The sequence below is a fragment of the Triturus cristatus genome, chromosome 1_1 (genome assembly GCF_964204655.1).
Source record: "Triturus cristatus chromosome 1_1, aTriCri1.1, whole genome shotgun sequence".
Classification (NCBI taxonomy): Eukaryota; Metazoa; Chordata; class Amphibia; order Caudata; family Salamandridae; genus Triturus; species Triturus cristatus.
The window spans coordinates 1,134,989,310-1,135,010,860 of NC_140579.1; the positions used below are offsets into that span (position 1 = coordinate 1,134,989,310).

Here is a 21,551-nt window from a genome sequence, read left to right on the forward strand (position 1 = left end):
TTAACGAACCAGTACATTGAACATTAAAGACAGATATGTAAACATTTGTGCAAATTTGCTTGTACTTTTACAATCAAGTAGTTTCATGGATCAAAGAGAAATAAAAGTCTAAATCCGCTAAATTACAACCATACATTTCTTAGCAGCAAAACGTGCAAATTATTCACAGAACGTGTACAAATGAGCTGAAGTGCATATTGTTAATTAAATGCATATGAGATACTTGAGTAGCATAGGGAATGAGAAAAATTGTATGACTTAATAAGCTTAGTTATTAAATTAATTTAGTCATATATGCAGCATTACTATGGACGGCCTATAATACAGCATACCACAATAAATCTCAAATGGGATTATGTATGTATACGAACAACTAATCTGAGTATAACCTAGCAACAGAATCATTGCCAATGACAATTTATATAGCTAAGTGAATTCCTAAGGCCAAAAACTCAACGACGACTAGATTATAACCAAACATTACATAACAGTGAAGCATGTGCAAAATAGTCACAAAACACGTGCACACATGTAAAAGTGCATAACGCATCATGAATAATTCACTCTGTTCAACCACTGAATGACAGAATAACTCAAAACATTATATAGCATAATGACCCTTAAGAATTATTAATTCGATTAGTCGACTATCAGCAGAAAAACAGCAGTGTTCTCAGCTAAACGGCAAGTTAAGTTGAAGTGTTCAATTTTTTTTCAACCTCAGCCAAAAACTTGACAAATCGGCAGATAAGTGGAATAGAATTTGCCTGATAAACATAAAGTAAGTGATTGTCAGCACGTTCTTATCCTGCATTTAAAAATAAAGGTTTTAACAATATATTTGACGATACCTTAATAAACATGGACAATTACATACTATGTGCCATAATGTAGTCACAGAGCCTGAAGTTACTATTTGGCCATTCATGTAACCATTCGGAGTCCCATCCTTAGTTGAATAAGTACCAAGTCTTAACATTAAGAATGAATTTCGCATACGTGACGAGAGATGCTTAGTCAAATAGGTCTGAATGCCTGCCATTTCATACAAATTGATAATTAACTAGGGATGCTTTTTAGCTGCAATTCCACCTTTATCCAAATTGAGCGAAAGAAATTTGAGCTAGAAACAAAATTATTTTTGCTAAGATCTGCAGGAGGTGGCTTATGTGGCAAACGTCGCTAATCTATAATTATTCAAAAAAGGAGTGGACGCAGAATTGCATGACTCCAGTGGCCCTGCTCATTATATAATTCAGAGTATCACGACCTGACTACTGAAACTACCCTTAAATGAGAGGTGGTGTTGGGATGTCAACTTCCCTCTTGCGCTCTAAAGAATATTTTGAACAAAGAGACCACATTTTGCACTTTTGTGGCACTGTTTTTGAAGATATTGACCAAAAAAGCAATGCGCTTTGTAACTAGCTTCAAAGAGGCGTTCACAAACTATTCCAATACTTTTATATTGGGTCAAACAAGTCTGATCCTCCCATGTGTATTGGTAGGTTAATTTAATTTTTCAAGAACAAAACCTGATAAAAATGAATGGTGGAAAAGGAGTGCATTTCCAGTCCAATTTCACCATTCGGCATTAACACAGCCCGTAGGTCTGGCCTCTATTTTGAGTTGTGATTTTAAACATTAAAAACACAATTACCTTGGGGGAAAAAAACAAAACAGAAATGATTGTTTTCTATATGAAATATAAATATGAGATACATAATTTAATGTGTGATGATTCTATGTATGCTTGAGACATTAACTCGTCCCTGGTGTATTGCAAAAGAAGAACTCCTTAGGAGATGGAATGATATTCGAAACAGCCTATAGCTTGAGGTGAGAGGGAAATACCACTGAGTGTGGAGCCAAAACCCACTCTATGCCTATTTTAAACAAGCATGTGCAATGCAATAGGTCTCGCATTTAGGCAAGTTTGAGCTATTGACATTGCTTCTGAGCGCTTTACATGACCACCAAACTACTCACACGAGGTCAAATTCATATGTGTAGGCTCGGGGAGAATACGCGATTTTCCCAGAATCATATAATATGGAGCCGACGCAGGGTCTTGAACCGGTTTACTCCGTTCCAAACTTGGGCGCTTTGCATGAACACTAGTTACGTTTCACACAGACACATTCATTTTTGGTAGGCACGGGGATATTCAGTGATTTGCCCAGAATGACAGGATGTTGAGCGTGTCTGCCGAGACACGAACCCAATTCCCCAGGTTTGAGGTCGACCCGCTCTAGCTGTTAGGCCACATCCTCTCCCCTTCGCAAGCTGTTATGTTTAGCAAAGTTATTGGGAGGTGTTTGCGGGTGTTAAGAGTCCAAACTTTGGATGGTAGAGCGGGCCTCTAAAATTGGATCTCTGTGCCTAAGACTGCAGTTTTAACCAGTCACTTACAACTCAAACCCCGAGAGTTCCATACTTTATTTGCCGCTGTTGCTAGCAGTTTTCAAGATCACACAATGTATGTTTAAATTGCCGATTTCAAACCCTAGCCTGGTAATGTGTACCAGCACAATAACACAACAAGCTGAAGTATGTTCTTTCAGAGGTGCTGGAAGGTGCTTGCCGCAGAAGTGCTCTGACCCGTGCACTCGTAAAATTGACACAAAGAGGAAGGCAAGAGAATCAAGGGGCTGTCACCGCGCTGTTTATGTGGGACGTTTCGCGATAAATTCCGAAAGAATCTCGGTGTTTAACATCTCCTAGACCTGTGGCTTGGACCCGCTCGTTTCCTTCTTTCTTCGGCACAGAAATTAAGACGTTAGCAGCACTCGTGGAAGAAAGCACAGCGCCTAGACTCCAGACCAGTTCAGAGACGCACAAATGGGATTATTTCCCACACCAAGTGCTGCTCTCGACGCTTCGCCAGCTGTGAAAAAATTAGAACAACGGGGTTTCATTTACACACACACGCACACTTACTGCTAACACATCAACTACACACGTTACCACTACACACACACAATTGCATTCACGTCACACTCCCGAAGGTGTAAATACGCACAATATATATACAAACACACCACACACATATACACACGCCACACATATGAAGTGCTATGCTTAGCGCTGCTTTAAGAAAGGCGCCCATCCAGGCACTGCATGCAGAGCCAGGCGTGGCGGGTATTTGTAGGAATCTAGTTTCAGGTAGGTTCAGTCGCACTTATTGCCACGATGGCCGTTTGATATCTGTGCAAGCAGGCTGTGTCTGGGCAGAGGCTGGTGGGAGAGAAGGGGTTGGGGCAGCTGGTCGGGAGGGGGATGAAAAGATGGGGGGTGGAGGGCAGGTGAGTAGAGATATTTGAAAAAGTACGCAGTAAGTCAAGGGGAGATGAGAGAGAGCACGGTGTGTAGGGGCATATAGATGCAAGGGGGAGTACAGAAAAAGTCGAATACATAGCAGTGAGGTGGGTGACAGACTTTGGAAAGCCGAGGATGTTCTCTTGTGCAGCGCTTCGAACACACTAGCGGGATTTAAACGAGGGCAGGAGAGGGGCTGCGGGTCTGAGCCAGACTGCTTGGGTTCTTCCAGACCCCTTTTATAAGGCTTTGGTAAATCTCTTCTGACTTCCATGCCCTTATCCAAGCACTCATTCGTCAGCATCATGCCTGTATATGGTCATTGAACTACGAGGTGACATGCTCTTTATAATGTGCAATTGGGCGCCTATTCTCCTATTATAATAGCCTTATATTAACCCCTTGTGTATCTAGCTACACAAACTGCATTTCCGGCCATGCTTAAATAATAGGTAGTACACAACTCAACATGTTACCAGTTTAGCACCAGCGGAAGTAACACAAGCACCTGAAGCCCCTGCGGTGTGTGTGTGCGCCCACGTGTGTGGTGGGGGGCGGCCTTTCAGCCCAAAGCCTATGACTATCTCTGAGCTATGGAAGCCTGAAGGGGCCGGCAGGGCTTTCGCATGGAGGCACCATCGTTGAGTTATGCCAACACAAAGCAGCAGCTGCTTTTTCTGTACGCATGCGCCTTGCAGTCCAAATTGCTTTTTTTGGCTATATTCCACACTGTACCACAGCTGTATTATTTCCCCAAAAATGAATCCCCAGATGTGCTCACTGTTTACAAATCTTGAATCAAGATCTCAAGTGTATAGTCGGACAAGCAGCACCCCTGTCTGACCCTCTACTGACAGGCGCCCTGCTTTATAGCACTGACTTTATAACAAATTTCTGGATGTGATGTAACCGATGTTGCACAGTCAGCACGGTTGCAGCGGGGGATAGCAGTCACGAAGAACTCCGGCTGTCCGTGGACAGGGGTCTGTCACGCAGCCATGAATGTGAGCGGCACGGGTCCGTCTCCAGCGGAAGTAGTTGTGCAGAGTCGGTAAGAACATTTTTCAGGGTCATGTTGTCATGACCACGCAGCGGAGAAATGGACACTATGGATAAAGTGACTCAGCCGGGTCACGTTGTACGTAAATCTACAGCCAGTGCACCGAAAGCTGCACAACCTTGTTTTCAAACGTTTAGATTGGAAAAAGGCATTTTTTATCTTGTGTGAGTTTCAGAAAAAATGCTGCCGCCAAAAGCTAAAGAAATAAACATTAGGAAATAACGGCAGTGTTAAGAATAAAACCAGTGGTGCGCGCGCACCACAGAGGAGCGGGGGCTAGGGAGCGCAGCAGCGAAGCGAACGCGCGCTGCTGCGCGTGCTGGCCACCGACGGGAATGGGCGGAGCAAAGGCGGGACATACGCCCGCCTTTGCCCAATTGCGTGTTGTCTTTTTTTCAAGAAAAGCACGCGAAAGCCAATGGCAGCCGCGGAAACCCAAACCACACGCACAAGCGTGTGAGCAGCTTTCAGAACCCCATACAAAAGGGCTCTCGCTGCACGAGCAGTGCTGTGCACTGCAACGCAGGCGCGAGCCCTAAAAACTAATAACACTAGGTTTTGCAGACAGCTGTAGTATCAAGCCAGACCTACTGCTGAAAAGTTAAGCTGATCTTACAGTCCTAGTCAGAAGACCTCATGGCTATCCCTCAGGTTAGAGAGATCTCATTAACTCAATCAATGGAACCATCACACAGGTTCAGACTGCAGACCTATCAATCGGGGAACACCAGTACAATGGGCTTTGGTTTCAGACTTCAGTACGAAGGATAGTGTCTTAAAGAACTTTATTAGTATTGACAAAATGTTTCCACATGAATCACATAAGTCAGTTCTCTTTAGGACCAATGAAATAGCATTAACAGTTGTTGTCCACAGTTGAATATTAAATATTCTTTAACCCCTTCAGTGCCCATGACGAGCTGGACTCGTCATGGGCCGCGGTTGCGCTGTGCCCATGACGAGTCCAGCTCGTCATAGACCCCGCCCGCTAATGAAAGGCACGGCACAGGGCGGGGAAAGGGGCGGGCACTGAAGGGGTTAAATATCTGTTTTAAAATATCAAAGGGATGCAATACATTTGGCCACAAATGTAGATGGTCACCCGATGCCAGGGTGCACAGTGCAAGCCAAAGATGGCCACTATATGCCTTTAATAGCAACAAAAACGAGAATGATTCTTACTGTATGCAAAGCATAGCCACCTGATGCAGCCACAAGCATTATGCCAGGATGACCAGCATGATGCCTAGGATACCACTGCAGACCATGGAAGGCCACTTCATCCCAGGTCCACTAGAATGCCTAGAACGCACACACTATACCTAGAATGATCATCTTATACCTGGCCTCCATAATGCCTCAAATTCTCCTAATATGCCAGAAGACTCTTTAGAGCAAGGTCGCCATAGTGCCAATGACTAGAATATGACTAAGAGGGCTGCCTATGCCAGGTCTACCATGCTGTCTAGAATGACCACCGTATGCCAAGCAGGGGCAACATAATACTTAGCATGTACACAGTATGCTAAGAGTCAGCCGTTTGCCTCATAACACTGAAACGTCCACCCCGGTCTCCATCAGTGACACTTTTGCCACAGACTCTAAGTTTTCCTCTCATATGCAACTCTCTCTCTTTCAACCACCTCTATTTCTAAGTTTCACTTACCTCCATTTGCCAAGCTTCGCTCTTATCTGATCCCTAGCGCACATCTGCCGTTTGGTTTAACTTTGATTGCCGAAACATCAGCCGCACATCTTTGTTGTTTTCATGCTTCTTGCTACTCATTGCTCTCAATCCTGAGATACAACAGTCACCATCCCAGGGGTCTGAGGGACAACCTCCACTATGGACAATTTCTACGTATCCGCAGGAACTGCTCAAAGAAAGCCGACTACATGCAACAGTCTGATGACTTGCCTGAAAGATTGGTGGAGAGAGGTTATCCTAAAAGATTGATTAAAAGAGCTCAAAAAAGAGCCTGGTACAATCAAAGAGAAAACCTACTGACTCCCAAAAACAGAAACCAAGGTCACCTGGAGAGGATGATATGTGTTGCGACTTTTTCCACTCAAAGTCATGCCATCAAGAAAATTGGCACTGGGAACTCATATCCGATGACATAGAACAAGATGTTCCTCCCATGCACTCCTTCAGGAAAGGACCAGCGGAGCTAAATGTGCTTTCTCCCAGCGGCATGTTCATGCAAAAAGACCTTAAGCTTCACATGCCCTTTTTACGCACGCATGATTCAACTCACCTTATTAATATGACCGCCCTATGTATTCTTCAACCGCTCTGCGATGTTTTTCACAATTTTAATGCGCACTCTGACCATTACCCAATTGGTTTCTTTTAGCGTAACGCATACTGTAATCTTCCGGCGTTTTCCATTTTTTAACGCGTTGGCTTCACTCGCTTAACACACACTGTTTAGTCACCAATCGCACCGGTATCGCAATTGATTCATCACGCATCCTCTTCAGCTCTTTAATACTATCAGCACATATTCAGTTCTGTGTCCGATGGATAGTTAAACGATGTCTATTAGACACGTACTGTTCCAACACCCTCCTCTCAATTAACTTCGCTCTATGTGTTTCTCTGTTTATTTCACCAGCATGGAGTGCCATATAAACCCACTAGTAGTTTATGATTATGAGCCCTTTGTATGTATATTCTTCCCAATAAGATCTTTGCACACTATTCATTTTAGGTGCTGTGGTTTTCTCCCTCCGCCTAAGGAGCCTGCGGGCCCAACATAGCCACTAGCCATTGTGCAGAGGCTCTCTCCTGTAATAATGTAACATATGCACAATTTAATTCTTCCCCAATCAATATGTCTCACTGGCTTTAGCTAAACACATTGTTCCATTCTTCCCTAGATCGCGCTTTCACCTACCCCCCACACCCAGTCCTGATGAAGACCCCGTTGTAAGGGATCAAATTGCCTACATTTCCTTAGGGGTCGAAACGACGACACTCCCACAAAGAGCCAGTACAAGACAACAGATTTTCCATTCATGTTACTGTTGTGAACATGGCCACCTAACGCTTTTTTTAATATTGTAACTGTCGGGCTTGATGTTTTAGCCTTATATGCCTAAAGTGATGTATTGTTTTTGAATAACACCGCCCTTCTAATCACTACCCTATCCTCACGAAACACACACAAACGTTTTTTCCCCCCTCCTTCCCCCTCACCATGTTCCTTTCTAGGGACACTGTTATTTACAATGATATGAGGATGTACATTAAGAGAAAGATGCCAAGTGTGAATTAAAACACTTAGCACTATCAATGTTTTGAATACTTGTCTTTGATTTCCATGAATGTTTGCCATTTTCTTGGACCACTGTCCTTACGTACTCATTGCTCTCCTACATAAATCTTACCTTTTTTATTAAAATTTATACTTTCTGTGTTCATGTGTATTTGTCTTCTATCCTACATTCCCCCTTTCTGTCCTTCTTCACATTCTTGTTTAATTTTTCCTTTCCTCTTCCAATTTTTTTTAAAAATTCCTTCCATTTTTAATGTCCTTTTCCCATTATCATTTAATTCTGTTCCTTTTCCTTCTTTATTTCTCATTTCCCTCCCCTTTTTAGGTCTCGCCTAGCGACACAGCGCATGCGTTGCTCGCCATGGCGAGATCTCTTGTTGTCGCTTTCTGTGCCGAAGGGGGACAGGATGTGCATGCGCACGGCTGGCAGCATTAGCACAAGGGACAGCCGATGTGCGCGAACGGAGTACAAGAGATGTGCACGCGTACGTCTCAGCTCCCTCAACGCGCGCATGGCGTGCTTTCGCTTTCCCCTGGACACAGACATGGCCTCCAAGACTAAGCGGCAGGTAAGGGCTCATTCCTTCTCAGCTTATTAATGCATGCAGTCAGTTTTTCAGCTACCCGAAGAGATACTTTCGTTTCTGGATGCCTGGAATTTCTCAATGTCCTACTTTAGAAATGTTATATCAAATGTATTAGATGAGTGCTCTTCCACTCCAAAGAAAAAGCCATACAGCTCTTACTTTCTATTTTTTTTTCTATTTGTTTGTAACTAAATTCTAAGCTACGTCACGCATAAAACATCCAGTTACAGCCAAGCAAATTCTTATAAACAAGCACAAAGTTCCTGTTTGCCATAGGCAGGGCAAGGTACATTAATTAACTTCCAAAAAGTTCTATAAAGGAGGCTTTGCTTTGTACATCTTTTATCAAGGTTTTTTTTGTGCCTCTTTTACTCAAAGATAACGATTTGGAAACTTGACACAGATGAGGACTCGGAATGTTCTAGCAAGCTACAGTTCTCCAAGTGTGCACCATATGCTACTGCAGATCTATTTGAGAAAAACAGTATTTAAGCATTTTAAGGTTTCAGTACTTCATGCAAAGACCTAACTGACTCAAGAGATATCGTTCCATTGCTTGATGATTTTACCGTAAAAAGGTAGGATGAAGTTGGCATGTGGGAAGAAAACTTTACAGGAAGCACAATTTAAAGCCCTGAAGGTTAATTTCAAAGTCCATATTGGAGCATAGCAGTTGGTAGAATGGCGCATACAATAACATTTTAGCACACTAGCATTGGCACAATAGAACTTGGTAATTTGGTTTATAGCAAGTTATCAAATTGAAATTAATTGGACAATGGTATCTTATCACATAATTCAAAGTTATAATAGATGATATTTCCTAAAATTGGCAAGAACTGGCTTTATCATAAGTCTGTTTGTAGTGAGGTGTGGAAATTAAATGCTTTATGCATAAGCACTACTAACGCAAATGCAAATAAACGTATTTGCAAAATGGATGCAGTATAATACATAGTACCAATGCCATCAGCTCAGGTCTGCCTCCATTGCCAAAGTGATAGATTCGGCTTTTTGTGGCACATAGCATGGTTACGCCCCAAATTTTATACATTTAAAAAAAGAAACAAATTGTCCTGGTTTTTTAATTGACCCTCCTAGCTAATAACTAGCCTACACTGACCTCTCATATTTGATAGATGATTCTCATTGCAGACTCCTCACATTTACGAGGCACAAACTGAATCCGGAAGCTTTTGATAGAAGCCCTCCCGCACATCATGTGGTGGAGTACAGCTCCAAGTAGGCTGTGTTTTACTCCGGAAGTGACAGAGCCACTTATTCGTTCCTTTCCGCACCCTGACATGGAGATCCAGAGCTCCAATCCCACTTGCATCTGTCTTTTATTGGCTCCCAAAATTAAATCCAATGTGCAGTGGAACAATGCCCCCGCCTACAACTGTAGGTTTCAAACCATGGAGTGACTGCAGGGTCATCACAGTCCCTGCACAAGTTACATCTTTAGTGTCTGGGTTCAGGGCACAACTCAGTCATGTGATGAGTGCACCCTCATGCACCCAAAGTTGATCTAGGGTCGTGAAAGCTAAATTTCAAACACAGGAAGAAGTCCTAGGCCTCACCAAAGTCCTGTTCCAAGTTAAGAATGTAGACCAACTACCAAGGCAACTTGCACAACAAGTCTTCACAATCCAAGTCCTCCAGGAATTCAAAGTTCAAGCAGAAACATAAGCAAAGCAGGATTCAAGCCCATCCTTCCTCTCTAGCAAAAGGGAAGTTGTGAGAGTGAAAAGGTACCACTCAATGTTGATCCACTACCTACAGTTCCTGATGCACCCAAAGTTCCGACCCATTGGTGGTACCACAGCAGATCATGGCCTTTAATAAGACCATGTTGCATATCTTTGTCACTCTTCCTGTTCCCTGTGGCGCATCTACAGGTCCCATTGATCCATATGAACCATCAACTGAATTACTTCTAGCAGATCTGTCCTCTGTGCCGTCTGAACCCCTTGGACCAGAGCCATCACAGGTTAAGCACCAAGTCAGAGATCCAGATCTGTCCCTCTTTCATGCATGATTACACCCCGATTATGCTACAGCGCAACTGGAGTCTGGGCCTTTGCTTTCACTACTACAGAGCACAGGACTCCTGTACACCTTCACACCTCTGCTTCACCTGTCCAAAGTGCTGAAGATGATCAGGCCCAAGTCATCCTAGTAGCTCCATATGGGCCAGGAGTCTCCCAACAACTATGGAATAATCTTTCTGCCCACGTCAAAGTTACAACACTAACACACATTCGGTTTTTAGGAAACCCTCAACACCCTTATTTCACTAACCTCTTTCCATTCAGTGCACATTTATTTAGTGCTGGGTCCCATTATTATTGTAGTTTCCCACATTTTGTAAAACTGTTCCCAGCACCAAGATACCTTGAGGTGAAGTTATGCTTTATAAATGGCAAATACAGAGAACAGCCATAAGGAGGTATATTACAAGTTAGGTTATTAAACTACTGCCTGTCCCATTATACAAGGTTAAGGATTAGTAACTTTAATTCACATGTGAAGATGTCCAACAAATCGAATTAAAATGCTAAATAGAATAACAGATTAGGAAACTGTATAGAAACAAAATATGACAGTTGGTGTCAATTTGGATACTGAAGGCGAGTAAAGAATCTTCATGTCCCCTTGCCCTGAAAAGCAGACCACATTTAGCAGCCCTACCACAGAGTGAAATCTAAATAGGTGGAAAGAAACAAACGTGCACTGGATCTTCTGCAATACAGTGTTTGTTGGGTGGCCAGCAATGGTGACAGAATCTTTAGATATTTTAAGATCCAGTATCTACAAACGGATGGCTTTTGTCACCTCTAACCATGTTAAAACAAGCATTTGCAGTGCAATAAGTCTTGCATTTACACGACTGAGCTATTGTCATTGTAAATTACAAAGCATTTTTTATGTTTTGGTTTTTAAAACATAAAAGGCATTGTCATTTACAATGCCAGAAGCTTAAACTCGCATAAATGCGAGACCTATTGCATTGCAAATGCTTGTTATATCTTTATTTCATGCTACTGCCTTCTCTTGTGCTACTGTCTTTCTTCTTTTTTTCAAAGTCCATCTTTACTTACTTTGTTTGTTCCCTTTTTTAGGTCTGGCGAGACTTTTTGAGAGGGCTCCAAAAAGTGCTACCAGGCCAGCCTAGAGGTACAGTGCATGTACGCGGGCGCGCGCGACGCGCTTGACCACGATTACTTTCACTTTCGCGGCCACTTTGATGTTTACCGCGATGGTTTCAAGTTTGTGTTCCTGTTTATTGGAAAAACGACTTGATGGTAGCACCTGTTTGCAAGGTTTACCCTTTTTTGTTTGTCGTCTTTTATCTGCACAGACAACTGAGCTTGCAGATGTATGGGAGCTGCACATTTGCTTAATCGTTGGCCCTTAATAGGGCACAGGTTGGATCAAACATTGACGCCAGGAAGGATACATAGCTAAGGCAAACACACCTTTTTTAAAGATATTTAGTCGGTCAGCCTCCAATCCACCTACAGCTTTCAAGACCAGGCTTTTGTATTGTGTATTTTGCAGATGGTTCTTTCATAAATCTCTTTACGCTCGGCACCCTTATCCTTCCAAGTAAGGGGGAGATTTTTTAACATTCTAAATAAAAATAGTATGAATGTATTGCCCTAGAACATGTCTGGCTGCAAATATAGAAGTACCTCTTGGGGGGACATGGTCTGCTGCTTGGGAAGAAGGCTGCAATCTCAAGCTGCTCCAATATCAAAGGCTGTAGTGTTCACAAGTGAGGTGCTGCCTGCAGCCCTAGGACTCGTGTGATGACTTGGATCCCCAGTAGCTGATTTCCCTTGTGGGACGAACTTAATGAGTGTCATCTGCTCCTCTGCACCAGTACTAAGAGGAAACTCTAGCACAGACTCAAATGTGACAGTGTGAAGCAGCCTGACATGCTTGGGCTCCCATGCACTGTCGCGTGTCTGCGTTTTGTGACTCACTGCTTCTCCAGTACTCACCTCGTCCAACAGCCATGTTCTTCCTTCTTTCCTGGAAAGGAGCCCAGAAACCAGTCTGAGAGGTACAGCATGCCTGACATCGATGAAGCTTGAGGAGAAAATCAGTTTTGAGTCAGAACGAGGAGAAGGGATAATGGGACTTGATGTTTGGTTTACTGAAGTTGTTGTTAAAGTAGTGTCACAGAGGAAGACGCCTGGGGAAAGCTTAAAGGATTATTAGCAGGGGAAAGGGAGGACGAGAGTGACTGGGATTTATTGGCCCCCAATAACAGGAACAGGGTGTAGGCCATGACACCTCGGAACAGGCACTTCCTGCGAAGGATCCAATTGAAGTAATGCATACACCTTTCATCAACCACTGTTGATTAACATATTGCGGCCTTGGACTTCCAATAAAGATTGTCTAAAAAATATATATTGACCCATCATCGACGGTGAAAGGTCCTGCTATGTCACTTCCAGTGATGTCCTGGAATGGCAGTGGCCTTGTGAAGCTTTATTGAGGAAATTTAAAGGACGGAAGAAGTTCCTTTCGTTTTGTGCATTCCTAGAGTTAGACACATAATTGTGTAGTTGCTAATAAACAGTGAATTTCATACATGTCCACGTTTTAATCAATTTCCAGCCCGTTTTCAAAGACTCGCCTGCCTTTACTTTCCTACTGCCCGAAGAGGAACTGTGCCTGACACTGCTACATCCCACCTCTGTGGCTTTAAATCTGATGAGTGCTCATTGGGGGTTTCCTCTCAGACTTAAGGGCTACAGCTGGAGAACCCTTGGTAGCACTGACATGCTTACAGTCATGAGACATGACTGCAAATTAGCAATAGCTGCAGGTATGATTGCCTAGGCATTGACGCTTCCGTGCGGATTCAGGTATGCCTGCTCTGTTATACTAATTCTGCTGTTTGGCTCCTGGGAATAAATTCATACAGCCAGGAGAAATGCGTGGGAGAAGCCCTTCTCAGCATCATTCTTTTGTTATTGCATATACCATCATGTCACCTGTGTGTGCCACCACACAGAAACAGAGAGCTGCTGTGAGCAACCAGCCTGGGACCGCTGGACCCCAGGATATTCTGTCTGGCACATAAAACCAGACAAGCATTGGCATAGCCAATAGGTCTCGCCTTTGGGACCTTATAAGTGCTTAGCCATGTAACAGTTGATGTTGTTGCACCAAGGATATTGTGCTGCAAAACTAAACACTTATAAGTTCCCAAAGGCGAGACCTATTGGCTATGCCAATGCTTGTCTATATTTACGTCCCTATTTCAATTTATTTCCTTCAATTTCTTTGATTGTATTTCCTTTAATTCTTTACAAACTGATTTCCAAACTTACCACTTAATGCTGTTCTTTCAGTTTTCTCTTTATCTTCTTTCTTTCCTTCCTTCCGTTTTCCTTTTCAGTCCTTAGCACTCACTCTAACTTATTTCTTTCTTTGCCATTTCCACCGATTCATTTCCTCTATGTCACATGTTAAGCTTCCTTGGGACCTCCTGGCAACCAATCCGAGTCCTCCCATTTTACCCTTTTCCCCTTTGCACTTTTTTTATGCAGCATACACAATTACATTTCAAAAGAAAAAAACAGTGCTTCCATTGCAATACATGGATAGGAAGGCGGTGGAGGCACACTTTGTCATTTTATGGAGAAGTAGTTTCAGCTGGATGTGATGGTGTGAACTGACTGACATGGCACACGGATCGGTGTGCCTTTGCAGCTGTATTGACTTTACAATAATGGTTGCCCTATGGCACTCTTTGTCCCATCTGCCCTGTCTCTGGCAGTCTTACAACCTATCCACATCCCCTCTAAGCCCCCCCCCCCACACACACACTGTCTTGAACCCACTCTCTCACCCCATTTCATGCAGTCTAGTTTTCTGTGTCTTCTTTGGCGTAATTCACAGTGAAATGTGCCCATAATTTTATCAGGAGTATGTCATCCCTTGCCATCCTCTTCTGCTTCCAGCTCCTTAGCACCACCATCTCTCCTAGTGTTGTATTTTACGTTTTATTTTTTAAACTTTATAATGCGCACACAAAGCCCGAAGGGCATCAGAGCATCTCACACTATCCATTTGGTATCACATTTTATGTACATAGATTACATACAAAATAGTAACACGTTGTTACAGAACTTAAATGTGGGACACGGAGTGAGGTACCAGTGTTTACTGCACGGAGAATAAAAAGACATTTGAATATAGCCACAAAGGTTAAAAATTGAGTTGGTGAGATTGCATACTTCGAAAGTAAACAAGCATTTGCAATGCTTTCGGTCTCGCCTTTGGGACCTTATATGTATTTACCAGCCGCGGTCAGCGGAGGGAGTTCCGTGGGACGGAAAGGCGGGGAGGGGCAGGGTGGGGGGTACTAAACACCGGAATATGGATAATTGGAGGTAAGTAAACAATTAAATAAATAAAACGAATTTCGTAGCGCGCGCTGCATCGCATCGCATTTTGTGATGCAGCGCGCGCTATGAAATTCGTTTTCCGGTGTTTAGTAACCCCCACCCTGCCCCTCCCCCGCCCCGCCTTTCCGCCCCACGGAACTCCCTCCACGGACCGCGGCTGGTATTTACCTATTTAACACATTATTGTGGGTACAGCAACATTTACTGTTCTAATGTTCATGAAACACGGAAAGGGTGCAGTACCACAGGCTGTCACTGGGTGTCCCTTGGGACCTCTTTTGGCCACATAAGGTGCTGCACCCTTTATTTTTTTAACCAATTAACAATTTATATCAATGCAGCAATCTCAGAGTTGGGGACGAGCAAGCAGTGCTGTGGGGGGAGACGGGCAACGCAGATTAAATGAGGGCCCTGTAGGGCAAATAAAACGTAAATTAAAGAACAACAAAAAGAGCAAAATTAGCAGTGGCCTCGGGGCGGTGGGGGCCTGCGAGCATTATTGTGGGAGGGGTGAGGGGGAGATTAAGGGACAGCAAGCGGACCAAAGTTTCATGCACAAGTAAACAGAACACTTAACAAGCAGAGGCACACCAACTAAACAAAAAAGAGCGCTCTCAAAGTATAACTAACATAAAGAGTAAGAACACATGTAAAAATGACAGTCCTCATGGGCAGATACACAATTCAAAAAGGAGGGACTACTAACTGTATTCACCAATAAAAAGCCAGCATTTCTTAAAGACAGTAACAAGAACCAGTGAAAAAGATGGGCGTTTTTTGAAGCCCATATCCTAGATACAGCAAGTCTCGAAGACGGATTCCCTGGTTTTGCATGGGTAATTGGGAAGGACAACAGATACATTAAAGGCCAGGATGGAGGCATATTAAGTATTTAAATAGTTCTAGAGTAGGTAAGATTTCAGATAGCGCTTAAAAATTCGGTTAAGAGTTTAACAGTTTTGGCGCTACCGGTTAGGGAGTTCTGTATCTTAAGTGCATGGCCTGAGAAGGAACGGGCAGTGAAGAGTCTTAAAGGGTTTACCCATCAGTCGATAGTTTGTTTTGCTTCTTACCCTATGGGAGCCAAAGGAGATGGACAATTTCCTGGACAAATATCTACGGGCATTTAGATTGAGGGCCTTGTACATTAAACAAGCATTTTCATAAATTAATCTGGACTCAATTGGCAACTGTTTTAAGGAGATGAGAACTGGTGTGATGTTGTCCTCTTAGTGTAAGTTTGAGATAGCCCTGCTATCAGCATGAAGGACAGCCTTAAATGGAGCAGCTGTGCTGCTTTCCCATTGTGCTCGTGATTTGCTGCCTGTGTACCACTCCCTTAACTTATTTCTGTATCTCTATGTCCCCGCTTGGACCTCGCATGAAACTGTGCCCTCAACGGTGTCCCTTTAGCTCAATCGTGAGGGAAGGTTGCACCACTACTGTAATGCTAGAGTGGTGTTGTGGGGTAATGAAAGCTTGCACTGCTGTTTCTTCTTGAACAGTATGTATTGTATGAAGGAGAAAGATTTGCACTGCTGCAGACCCAACTGTACCTTCCTTTTCCTGATTGCACAGCTGCTGCCCTGCTGTACTTCAATCAATCAATCAATCAATCAATCAATGAATTTGTAAAGCGCGCTACTCACCCGTAGGGTCTCAAGGTGCTGGGGGGGGGGGGATCCGCTACTGCTCGAAGAGCCAGGTCTTGAGCTGTTTCCTGAAGGAGAGATGGTTCTGGGTCAGTCGTAGGTGGGTGGGGAGGGAGTTCCATGTCTTGGCCGCCAGGTAGGAGAAGGATCTTCCTCCGGCGGTGGTCTTGCGGATGCGCGGGACGGTGGCGAGGGCGAGGCTGGCGGAGCGGAGGTGGCGGGTGGGTGTGTAGAATGTGAGGCGGTTGTTGAGGTATGTGGGTCCCATGTCATGGAGAGCCTTGTGTGCGTGGGTGAGGAGTCTGAACGTGATCCTCTTGCTGATGGGGAGCCAGTGCAGGTCTCTCAGCTGGGGAGAGATGTGGCTGAAGCGGGGGGTGTCCAGGATAAGTCGTGCAGAGGCGTTCTGTATGCGCTGGAGTCTTTTCTGTAGTTTGGCTGTGGTTCCAGCGTAGAGGGTGTTTCCGTAGTCCAGTCGGCTGGTGACGAGGGCGATGTTGCTGAGGCGCTGTATCAGGGTGCGGTGGCATACGGTGTCGAAGGCTGCCGAGAGGTCCAGGAGGATGAGGGCAGCTGTTTCCCCGTTGTCGACCAGCGACCTGATGTCGTCGGTGGCTGCGAAGAGGGCGGTCTCGGTGCTGTGGTTTGCTCGGAAGCCGGAGTGCGAGGGGTCGAGGGATCCGTTGGTCTCGAGGAAGGCGGAGAGTTGTTTGTTGACGATCTTGATCTCGATGACTTTGGCCGGAAAGGGGAGGAGCGAGATGGGGCGGAAGTTCTTGAGGTCCGTGGGGTCCGCGGTGGGTTTCTTCAGGACGGCGCTGAGCTCGGCGTGTTTCCAGCTCTCTGGGAAGGTGGCGGATGCGAAGGAGCTGTTGATGATGTTCCGGAGTTGGGGTGCGATGATGGAGTCGGCTTTGTTGAAGATGTGGTGTGGGCAGGGGTCGGTTGGGGAGCCGGAGTGGATGGTGTTCATCGTGTGGGTGGTATCTTCGGTGCTGACCGTCGTCCAGGTGCGGAGGGTGGTGGTGGGGGGCGCCGGATCGGTGGAAGGGTGCGCGGTCTGTGTGCCGAAACTGTTGTGTATGTCGGCAATCTTGTGGTGAAAGAACGAGGCGAGTGAGTCGCAGAGGTCCTGCGAGGGTGTGATGTCATTGTTGCAGGCGCTGGGGCTGGAGAGCTCTTTGACGATGCTGAAGAGTTCCTTGCTGTTGTGGGCGTTGTTGTCCAGTCGTTCTTTGAATGTGGTCCTTTTGGTGGTGCGGATCAGTTGATGGTGTTTGCGGGTGGCGTTCTTGAGGGCTGTCATGTTTTCTGTAGTCTGGTTGTGGCGCCAGGCTTTCTTGAGGGTACGGCAGGTTTTCTTGGAGTTTTTGAGGTCGTTGGTGAACCAGGAGGCTTTCTTGCTGCCGTGTCTGCTGGGGGGGTTCTTCAGTGGTGCAAGGTCATCGGCGCAGTTGGTGAGCCACTGTGTGAGGTTGCGGGCTGCTTCGTTGGGGTCCGTCGTGTTGGTGGGGGGTTCTGGCTGAGGGAGGTGGTGAGCTGGTCGGCGGTGATCTTGCTCCAGCTTCTGCGGAGAACCTGTTGAGGGTGGTTGTGGGTCGTGGTTCTCCTGAAGTTGAAGTGGACGCAGCTGTGGTCTGTCCAGTGCAGTGGCTGAAGGAGATGTGCTTGCTGGAGGAGAAGATGGGGTCAAGTGTGTGGCCGGGGATGTGGGTGGGGGTGTTCACCAGTTGCTTGAGTCCGAGGTTGGCAAGGTTGTCCAGCAGGGTGGCGGTGTTGCTGTCATTGTTGTTCTCCAGGTGGAAGTTGAGGTCTCCTAGGAGGATGTAGTCTGAGGAGGTAAGGGCGTGCGGGCTGACGAAGTCTGCGATGGCTTCGCTGAATTGTGTGCGTGGTCCCGGGGGTCTGTAGACGAGGGTGCCTCTGAGGGTGGTCTTGGGGTCGGTGTGTATCTGGAAGTGAAGGTGTTTGGCGGCGGTGAGGGTGTCGTCGGAGTTGGTCGTGATTCGGATGGTGTTTCTGTGGACGATGGCGATGCCTCCTCCGGCTTGGTTGACGCGGTCCTTCCGGGCGATCTTGTAGCCATCCGGGATGGCTATGGCGATGTCGGGAGCTGAGGAGGCGTTCATCCATGTTTCTGTGAGGAAGGCGACGTCTGGTGATGTTGTGTCGAGAAGGTTCCAGAGTTCGACTGCGTGCCTGTGGATGGAGCGGGTGTTGAGCAAGATGCACTTGAGGTGGTCGTTGCTGGAGCCTGGCTTGGTGGGTGCGGTGCAGGAACGGGTGCAGGTGAAGTTGCAGGCGTGGCAGGTGAATGCTCCGTGGGTGCGTTTCGGGTTGGCTTGGTAGCAGGCTGGCTATCGGCCGGTGTTGAGTGCGTGGAGGGTGGCGGCGTCGTATCTCTGTTGGGTTGGCTGGCTCCGGCGGGGTCCAGGGGTTCTGGCGCTGGGCGCGGTCCAGGCGTGGACGGGCTTGCCTTTGGCACGCCCGCTGCGCGTGGCCGCTGCGCGTACGCGCGGTCCCCGCCATATATGGCGAAGTGGGAGGGAGGAGCAGCTGGGAGGCGGGAGCGGGGCGGCGAATGGGGAGCGGGTGCCAAGAGAAGGGTGCGGGGCCGCAGGAGAGCAGCGGCGGGGAGCGGAAGGGGGGGGGTGGAAAGAGCGGGAAGACGGAGCGGGAGAGCGAGGGCAAGCCTGGAGAGCAGGGGCCTTAAGGAGAGGCGGCAGCAAGAGAGGCCAAGAAGGCAGCAGCAGCAGAATCTGGGCACACGGGGGCCATGCGGAGTGGAGTGACCGGGTCAAGGGTCACTTGCTCTGCGGTGCACTGTAGCTCTCTGGTAAGTAGACTCTTGACGAAGACTGGCTGCTCACCCGCAAGCCTGTGCTGCAGCCTCCCAGACTCTGTGCCCCCCATTCCACTATGGTTACTCTGGTGGCCCCCAGGCACTGAGCTGATCACCCACTACCTTGGACCTGTAGGCTTTTCCCTAGAGCCTGTGCCGCCCCATGTCTAAATGTGCTTTCGGTCTCTCTCTCCATATAACCAGCATGCACCACCCATGTACTGTGTGCACTGCTCCATCGATCTGGACCCTGTGCTGCTGCACTCCCCTGGACCCTGTTCCTCTACACTCCTCTTGACCCTGTCTGCTACCCTCCCTTGACTTCGCTCTACTCTATACTCAGGGACGAACATTACCGTGCTCCACCCCCTCAGAACCCTGGACCTCTGATACTGCACTTTCTCTGCTCCCTTTGCGCCGCACTGCTTCTTGGAGCCTATGCTGTACCTCACCCACACCCTGTCCTTGTACCCCACTCCCAACCCACGGGTCCTGTGCTGTTCTCCCTCAAACTGTTCTGCTTCTGGGATCCCATACCTCTCCATGCACCCTCCCCTGGACCCTGCACTTTTTCATGTTGCTTAGACCCTGTGCTTTCCCAGAACTCACAGGCCGCACCCTGAGCTTCCCCATACTGCCTGGTTGGACCCTAGGCTCCTCCATACTGACTGAACTCTACCCTTCTCCATGCTGCCTGGACTCTGCGCTTCTCCACACGCTACTGGCCTGTCCCTGAGCTTTCCCGTGCTGCCTGGACCCTGCGCTCCCCGTGCTGCCTGGACCCTGCGCTCCCCGTGCTGCCTGGACCCTGCGCTCCCCGTGCTGCCTGGACCCTGCGCTCCCCGTGCTGCCTGGACCCTGCGCTCCCCGTGCTGCCTGGACCCTGTGCTTCATCATATCCTACCAGTTGGAACCTGCTCTTCACCATGCTGCTTGGACCTTATGTTTTCCCATACCCCTCTGCTTGGACCCTGTGTTTCTCCATATTGCCTGTACCCTGCGCTTTTCAACGATGCCTAAACCCTATGCTTCTGAAGACCTCACTGGCTGGACCCAGAGCTGCTTTCCACTCCTTGACACAATGCTGCTTACATCCGTCGCCTCTGGGACACAAAATAGGCCTGGGCACCAAAATAAAAGTAGCCCTCATTAGCAAAGCAGATAGCTAAAATAGTGTCTCACATTTGCAAATCAGTTCTGAACTTGTAAAGACGCTGTATGGGAGACTGCATGCATTTGTGGTTGCAATTTTACAGATGTTTGTAGTAATATCAGGGAAATCAACAGTAAAAGCCGGTCCACCAGACCATAAAATAGGCCTTCTAACTATTTAAAAAACACCCACTCACTATTTGATCGAGCGGCCCATCGGGCACTGCCCGATTGACCTATAGGCCAGTCTGACCCTGCCTGTCCCTCCATTTCTCTAGCAAACAAGCATTGGCATAGCCAATAGGTCTCGCCTTTGGGACCATATAAGTATTTAGTTATGCAGCACAATATCCTTGGTGCAACAACATTAACTGTTGCATGGTTAAACATTTATAAGGCCCCAAAGGCGAGACCTATTGGCTATGCCAATGCTTTTTTTTTTTTTTTTAAGGACAAGCACCACTTAGAGAGAGAGAGAGAGAGAGAGAAGGGTGTGTAGAGAGAGAGGTGTGTAGAGAGAGAGGTGTGTAGAGAGAGAGAGAGGGAGAGAGAGAGAGGTGTGTGGAGAGAGAGAGAGAGAGAGAGAGGAGTGTGGAGAGAGAGAGAGAGAGGAGTGTAGAGGTAGAGAGAGGAGTGTAGAGGTAGAGAGAGGAGTGTAGAGGTATAGAGAGAGGTAGAGAGAGAGGTAGAGCGGTAGAGAGGTTGAGGAAGGAGGTATGCAAAACAAACATGTCCACTGTCTGAATAGAAATCCCCTTTGTTATGCCTCTGACAAGATTGCATTACTGCAAGATATTTATTTCCATAAAATTCCCAGCTGCGGACACAAAAGAATTAATATATTTTGGAATGCTTGCAAACAAAAAGATAAGTCTTTCACAGCCGGTCTGCTTTGTTTCGTTCTAATAGAACGTAATAGCTGTCACAGTCTTGCATAAAACAAAAAAAAAAAACGGGCAACCATGTTAAAAACACGCTAAAGTTCTAATTTGAGAACTGTCAAATGCATTTTCAGCACTGAAAAAGTAAGCAATATAAGCGGACTCCTTGCATGTAAACAGCAACTTCATTTGAATCCTTCAAGATGGTGGAAAGTGACTGCACACAAATGCGTTAGATTAAAGAAATTGGTTTGGCAGTTTAAAAAAAACGAAAACTGAAAATCAAGACATGACATACGAAACAGCAAAAATTGTGCTGCAAATGCACTGGGCAGCATAGATTCATC

General features: G+C 46.4%; 1 protein-coding gene across 10 annotated transcripts in view; it reads left to right on the forward strand.

Annotated features, from left to right (window-relative positions):
• LOC146871733 (transcription factor SOX-13-like) overlaps positions 1-21,551 on the forward strand; it is a 671,695-nt gene that overhangs the window by 13,840 nt on the left and 636,304 nt on the right. For 3 of the 10 annotated variants that reach the window (XM_085651230.1, XM_085651227.1, XM_085651248.1), the window contains exon 2: positions 7,985-8,228. The exons of 6 other annotated variants lie outside the window; for them this stretch is intronic. Coding sequence is in view for 1 of the 4 variants with exons in the window: in XM_085651248.1 (XP_085507374.1) it covers positions 8,007-8,228 (222 nt within the window). In the remaining 3 variants the exon portion in view is untranslated. Of the gene's footprint in view, positions 1-7,984; positions 8,229-11,368; positions 11,424-21,551 lie in introns of all 10 variants that reach the window. One more of the 10 variants, XM_085651233.1, reaches the window with a different exon arrangement.